Source organism: Ischnura elegans, chromosome 11 (assembly GCF_921293095.1).
Source record: "Ischnura elegans chromosome 11, ioIscEleg1.1, whole genome shotgun sequence".
Taxonomy (NCBI): domain Eukaryota; kingdom Metazoa; phylum Arthropoda; class Insecta; order Odonata; family Coenagrionidae; genus Ischnura; species Ischnura elegans.
Genome location: NC_060256.1, coordinates 53,781,995 through 53,789,222, shown reverse-complemented (window position 1 = coordinate 53,789,222; position 7,228 = coordinate 53,781,995). Strand labels below are relative to the sequence as shown.

Below are 7,228 nucleotides of genomic sequence, written 5' to 3'. Positions count from 1 at the left end.
TACACTACTAGACCTGTGCTCCTCATTGTGTGATTTGGTATCGGAATTTTGGGCTAGACTTGTCATTTCAGCACAAGGGGTTAAGAAAGAGGTTGTCAAGGGAAGTATAGGTGCTCTAAAAAATCTAATTTGGCACCTTAGAGTCCGAAATTTAAAATGTTAAAGATGAAAAATATATATATGATTGTTATTGTTTAAGTGTTTTGTAAACATACTGTTATGATCTAGATTGGTCAGTGAATTCTTATGTTTTTTAATTCGTGCATTTAATCTCCTACCGGCGTATTCCGTATAAAAACTATTAAATCTGTTATGCATGTTAATATTAATTGTTGCCATTGCAATTTTCATACTAGCCCATGATTACATTGCTGTATGTATGTTATCTACAAATTGTGCTGCTTGTCAATATCATTGTAGCCTTATATCTGCACGACTATCAACTACATACTTATTTTGTGACTACATATTCATCCATATTCAACAACTCTGTTTCTCTTGTTGAATTGTCACGTTTTTGCTTTATTTAGCTTTCTTGCATGTTGTTGTTGATGCTGTCGCTTGTGGCTGTGACCATTATGTTCATTTTTGCATGTAATCTCTTGAACGCATTGAGTCATAAGCTCATAGATTATTTATTTGCATGTATATATACTGTTGCCTTGTCATTTGCAAGTACAATTTTGAAATTGATGTTTGCCATAAATAGATAAATAAAACTGGGTGAATTCCAGTGTGGCATATGAATATCACCTCTGCAGACATGATTTAGGGGGGTTGCAGGGGTGATGACCCCCCAAAATTTTATCAAAAATTTTTAAGTTTCATTGGTTTAATAGTTTTTTTACTCTTGTAGATGGAGAGTATATGCAAATGCATGGCCACGAGTCCCAGATGTGAGAGAAGTTTGAGATGTATTTATTGTAGAGTGTAGCACTCCCTACTGAAAAAACAAACTCAAAAATAAAATAAGCTGTGTCCCAACGATCGTTAGGGACTAGGGATCCAAGTCATGATCCAACCCAAATTTGATGCTGAATCTACCCCTTCACTTCTGTCCATAACTGGAAAAGTATTTTTTAAATTTAATAGCCATTAATGTAACTTTAAATGGCTGTAAAAACTTAGTTTGTCATTAAAATAGGGAACATCTTACATATTTTATTTCATAGATGGCATACAAAGGGAGTTTTGGTCCTCTTAACATTTTGTCAAGGAATGGGGAAGATGTTGATGGAAAATTTATCTACCTGTTGTTGGAGTCTCTTTCTGATAAGTTTATCAACGAGAGCCATATCATATTCATTGCTGAAAGCTATTCGTTGAATTGTTCTCAGTTCTTTGTCAAACTCTATCTATGCTAGTGGGATATAAGTTAACCAATTGATCAGATAGTGGAAAGGGGGTCTTGCTGGTTTTCCAAAAAACTAATGGATGTGTTGGGAAACCCGACAGTTAGCTAATGTTTGGTTGCTGTAATCACTGGTGTCAATCCTGTGCCGGACATGGTGGAGGTTTCCCCCCCATATTTGATATGCAGAAGAATTTAATGAGGTAATTATGAATTAGCCTAGTTGTGTTTTTAAGTAGCGTTTCTTAAATTCTTAGAGTGCAGAATGATTCGTACAATCACATCAGTGGCATAGCCAGGGGTAGGCATAGGGGGCATGAACCCTCCCAAAACCAATAAATTTTAATAGAAAAATATTAACCTAACAAAAAAATTTATTCTAATCCACTATTTCGTTTTAACAAAACAGCTTTGCGACGACGCATCATCAATTGTGTAATGTTAAGTGCCAAAATAGCATAAAATGTGATTTCTAGAGATAACGAAGCTCAAATTTTTTTCAGAGGAGGGTTCCATTCCTGGTGGGGTATAATTTGGGGTAAAATTTTTTAAAAAATCTCAGTTCTATGATTATTTTTCTTTTTAATTTCCGGGGACGGAACTCCATATCCCCCAAAACATTCCAGAAGCCCATCCCCATGCATATTTTTGCTGCCATCGCCGCCAATGACCAAGTTGTAAATTCTCCAAATTGTCGAAATTCCAACAATGCTAGGAATGGTCTCTGAAAGGGGGCGTGGTTACTGTGACGTCACAACTACCATTCTGATGCCAGTCTCGTAGCGGTGGTCTGCATCTCAGCCGCTTCCTTGCCCACACAGCACATGATGTATCTTAATTTTGTCTCATGTGTCCTGATTACATTCGAGATATCTTTGGGACATTGCTGAGATATCCCGCCGTTCTTTTACATTCTTAGGATAATTTCTTGTATTGATGAATTTTATCCTCATTTCATTGAAGAGTGATTCCAGGAATAAAAGAATTCATTGATTTGTACTGAAAATTCATATTTTGTACCTATGTCCTTCAGATGTCGCGGGGCCGTCTATGGGACATTCCATTCCCTCAGGTTATATTAACTCTTTGAACTAATTAATTAATCAATATTTACTCTTTAGGGATTAAATAATCTTAGACGTGAGTTATTGAAAAGTTTTTTATGCAACATGCTGCTTTAAATTTATTTTACTTGTTAATAGCAAGAATCCTCCTTATAATTCTGCTATTGACGCCCTCATTCCCGGATAACATATGGTAAATGACCTGTTTAAATGGAAAGAAAATGGTAGTTAAGTACCGACATTCCTTTATTTTACACTTGAAATTCTAGTTGTTTGGTCTTGTCGAATGAATTTTGAATCTACTGCTACTCCATCTAAGTGACCATGGCTACTCAGGTAGTGACGAAAAATCAATTTTGATCGGAATCAAAAATCTTCTTTTAACAGTCAAGTCATGGTTTGATCTTGATCTAGGAGATTGAGCCATGATCTTTGAGTTTCAATCCAAACTTGATTTTTCAACTTCGATCTTAACCTTTTCGTTTGATCTCAGCAGCATCACTACCAGTCTATGATAACGTCATCCGTCCCGAGTGAAAGACTTCTTTTTAGGCCAAAAAAATTGGAAAGGCATGCCCTCAATCATTAACGTTACATCTCCAACAGTTGATCTTTCTCAAAAAGTTTACTCAAACGGAATGGTTCCAAGCGGTGATCCCAAAACTTTAATGTGCGAACATTTGGAAAATTTTTTACTACTAATAATTCAGTCATCAATTCTGGGTACATATTTTGACATTTTTTCTGATACTAAAATGTATATATTGAGAGTTTATGATTTAATAATAAACATATTTTTGTGTGGACTGTATTTTTTTTCAAAATACAGCGGACAAATTTTTCGATAAATCATTCTTTTGTTTCAAATTTAGATTTCTGTTGAAAATTGGAGCTTTTCAATTTGATTGAGAATCGATTGCCTGAAAAATCGATTTTGACTGACATTTTTCCATCACTACCCCATCCTAGATCACTACACTCATGGTAGCAACAACTGAGAAGCGGAAGCCAGAGCACAACGCTAAGAGCAGAGTATTTTTTTTCAGATTGCATAAGCGCAAACATTAGTGCTGCTTTTTATCTTCAATTGCAGGTTTTGCTTCATTGAACGATGGAATAATTGGAAAATAAGTGCATTTTGCAGTAATTCATTGATATTTATGTTTAATTTTAACATGCAGAGTTTTTTTCAGGAGGAATCGGCAATACTTCAGGACAGTGGCGTAGCCAGGAATTTCGTTCTTGGGGGGGGGGGGGGGTCCAAAACCAGGGGGAAAATTTGCTAGCAATGCTACTAACAATACAATATCCCATGTGTTACTATGGATAAGAATCGGTGGAATTGGAGTCGAGAATCTGGAATCGATTTGAAAGAATCAGAAAAAAGTAGAATCGACTCATCCCTAGTTCTTTGGCTGGGGAGGAAGTGGAGAAGCTCACTACTTTCCGTGGCGCCTTGATGATTTACTTTTCCCCTAAGCGTTAATTTTGCTGCACTCAGAAAGGTGGCTTTTTAGATTTTCTCGTATTACCAAAAACTCATTATTTGTTGAGCTGGTGAACTAAAAACCTGCATCGAATCGCCGCTTTAACGACCACTATTTCTCCAGATTTTTCAAAGTCGCCCCAAAACCGCTACTGTTGTTGACTTCGGAAAAAGACACGTCGCCTGTCTTTATGTGGAGAAAAGCCTGCGGTACCGAGGCAAAATATACACAATAGGATTGTGAAGCACTGCTCAGACTCTGAAGGTCATGCGAGCGGAGATTTATGATTGCTTGGTAATTGCCCGCAATCGTCGGATGATTTGGAAAAACCTAAGTCAAACGTATTTTTGGATAGGTCGTAAGGAACTTTGACGTACCTAACCACGGGAACCGTCGGGTGGAGGAAAATATCTATCGTTCTTTCATTCAGTTTCGGTGGGACTGGGAGTCCGTATAGGAATCGGTCATGGAGAACTTATCTCGTTGCATTTCCAAGGAGCGAGTACTCGAATCAGTGAAAAATTTCACCGGCAGGCCGAACGTTAAGCTGTTGGATGGCATGGAAATCCTCAGGGCCACGAAAGGTGTGGAGGGGTTGACGTCAATAGTGATTCGAGTGAAGACCCCTTACTGTTTCTCCGGAGACGACGGGAAAATACTTTGGAAAACTTTCATCGTGAAGGCGTTGCCGGAGAATCTTTTCCAGTTGGACGTTGTGGAGCGTTGTAGACTTTTTGTGAAGGAAGTGATATTTTTCAAGGAGATCGTACCGTTGCTTTCCAAAGCGGCGGCAGCGGGTAATGTCAGCTTACCCCTGCCTAAATGCTTCTTTGCCGCTGGCGATGGTGGTAGCGACTCCATTTATCTCGAGGATCTATCGGAAGCGGGATACAAGATTCCAGACTCGACCTCTTTCACGGTCGGATTGGATCTGGATCACTCCAGCCTCGTCATGAAGACCCTGGGGAAGTTTCACGCCATAACGTATGCGGCTGAGAAACTCCTTCTTCCTTCCAAAAACTGGGTGGCTGAATTCCCAGTGTTCTCCAGAGACTCCATATTTTACGATCCAATCGGAAAGGACGTCGTCTCGCCCCTGTTCCCTCTGGTGAAAAGCTGTGTCGAAACGTTCGTGACAATGTCTAGTCAAATGAATGGGCTACCGAAACAACCGGATTTTACTGGTGCACTTACTAAGGCACTTGAAAACAACTGGCCAAATCTGTGCCGATTGGTCCAACCGGATCCGCAAGGATTTAACGTACTCTCGCATGGAGACTGTTGGATCAACAATGCCATGTTTCTTTACGACGGTGGTCGGCCCGTAGACTTGAAAATAATTGACTTTCAAATCTCTAGATATTGCCACCCAGCTGTCGATATTTTCTATTTTATGTACCTGTGCACGAGGAGAGAGTTTCGCGACAAAAATCTGCACAGCCTTGTGCTGGAGTATTACAATTCTTTGGTGTATTATCTAAGCGTTTTAGGTTTTGATGTCCCTCCTATAACTTTAGATAAGCTGAAGGAGGACCTTGTGAAGTACAGAGCGTTTGGTATTGCTATAAATTCTTCGTTTACCCCGACCATGCTCCTGGGAGAGGATTTTATGCCTTCGAATAGTGGTGAATTGTCTGTCGAGCAGTTAAGGGATTTGTACGACACTGGCAATTCCTCGGCGCTCCTGAAAAAATTCAAAAGTGATCCCACATTTAGGTCTCGAATGGAGACGCTGATTCGTGAATTCGTTGATTGGGCAATTCCTCAGTGATTCACGTTTCCGTTTGAGTTTGCTGATGCTGATGATTAGGTGGAGCCCGGAACCCCCAACTTAAATGGTCATTTGTCCGAAAAAAAAGTTCTAAACCTGTACATTCAAGTATAATGGAAACAAAAACATCAAAAGTTTTGTTATTTTTTCCCACCTTCCCCGAACTCAGTGGAAATGCTAAAACATTTCAGTCTTAAGGCCTGTTTGCACGGTACAATATCCTGTACGAGTCAATGTCTTGATTTATGAACGAGAGAATTACCGCGAAGATGCACCGTGTAACCAAATGATGTATTCAGAGGCTAATTCGAACGCTAATTTACTACGAATAGATCACTGGTGGCACACTTTGGTATTCTATTCCTGTACGTTTTCCTCGGCCAAGAGCATTATCGCTTGTAATTCCTTAAGAAAAATTATTCAAAGTATTATTTATCAAGAAATTTGAATATGCTTTATTTTTGTTTAAAAATGAAAGAGAAAATATTTAAAGTGCTTTTAATTATTTGAAGTTATCCAAATGCGTTAAAATATTCTAACATTTTAATGTATATTTAGGAAAACCAAAAGTATTTAAGTGCGGCAAAAAAGTCGCAAGCGTGCACTGGCGCTATCCTCGCGGACGCGTGTAGTTAAAGGTTAAGGAAACTAAAATTTCGAGAAAATTATAACTGCGCTTTATTAGTTTTTAATATGTTTAGCTCAAAAATAAAATATTTTTATTTTAATTTCATGTTTTATACTAATATCACTTTTCTTGGATTCAAAGAAAATTTGTTCAACATTTTCGTTTTTAACTACATTTACTTTTGTTTCTAAGGGGGCAACTCCCCCTCTCCTGCCTCCCGCTGGGTACGCCCATGAAATTCGTGCGTAGGTTTCCGCGGCGTTGTTCACGATGACTGCTAATTTCCGGGTTCTCCAGCCGCGTCTGTCGTTTATGGTTGACTACAGTTTCAGAAGCCATCCTGCTTCCGTCTTCAGACCTGAACCATAAACGACAGACGCGGCTGGAGAACCCGGAAATTTGCAGTTATCGGGTACGCCCATGGTTCGAGGGGAAAAACGATTCATTTGTTTAATTCATGCCCTTCTTTTAAATAATGTGGATATAGGTCGGGTCTGTTAAACCTGAATATCGTGATCATTTTTTCCGTCCCTCTGAGTGATACCTCCAGCGATAGCTTTTCAGGAACAAAAGAAATGATCATGTTCGAATCCTGGAATAGTCGATTGTTTTCCTTGAATGTTTAAATGTTGTGTATGGGATGACTTTACGTGTCTGGTATCGTTTTCGGCTTTTCTCTTTCGCGCTTTGTATGGACACTTGGGCGCACCCAGCTAGTGGCGTAGCGAGGGGGGTTTTGGGGGATAAAACCCCCCAGAGCTCAGAGAAATTTTTAAGTTTAACCCATTTTACTTAATTGGATTGATATTACTAATACGATAGTGTAAGGATGAATAAAATATCCCCCAGAAAGCCGTAAAATTCACCATTTTGAACCATTTATCTTTAAAATTCCGCAATTTATTAATCTCGCACGTACCGTTTATC

General features: G+C 38.9%; 1 protein-coding gene across 1 annotated transcript; it reads left to right on the top strand.

Annotated features, from left to right (window-relative positions):
* Window positions 1-4,328: 4,328 nt before the first annotated feature.
* Window positions 4,329-6,112, top strand: LOC124167502. Its single transcript, XM_046545429.1, has one exon. The coding sequence runs from the start codon at window positions 4,369-4,371 to the stop codon at window positions 5,671-5,673; it is 1,305 nt and encodes a 434-aa protein (XP_046401385.1). The 5' UTR covers window positions 4,329-4,368; the 3' UTR covers window positions 5,674-6,112.
* The last annotated feature ends 1,116 nt before the right edge of the window (window positions 6,113-7,228 follow it).

Bases quoted from the DNA above. Each gene is read 5' to 3' on its own strand.
- LOC124167502 (XM_046545429.1), top strand. From the start codon at position 4,369: ATGGAGAACTTATCTCGTTGCATTTCCAAGGAGCGAGTACTCGAATCA.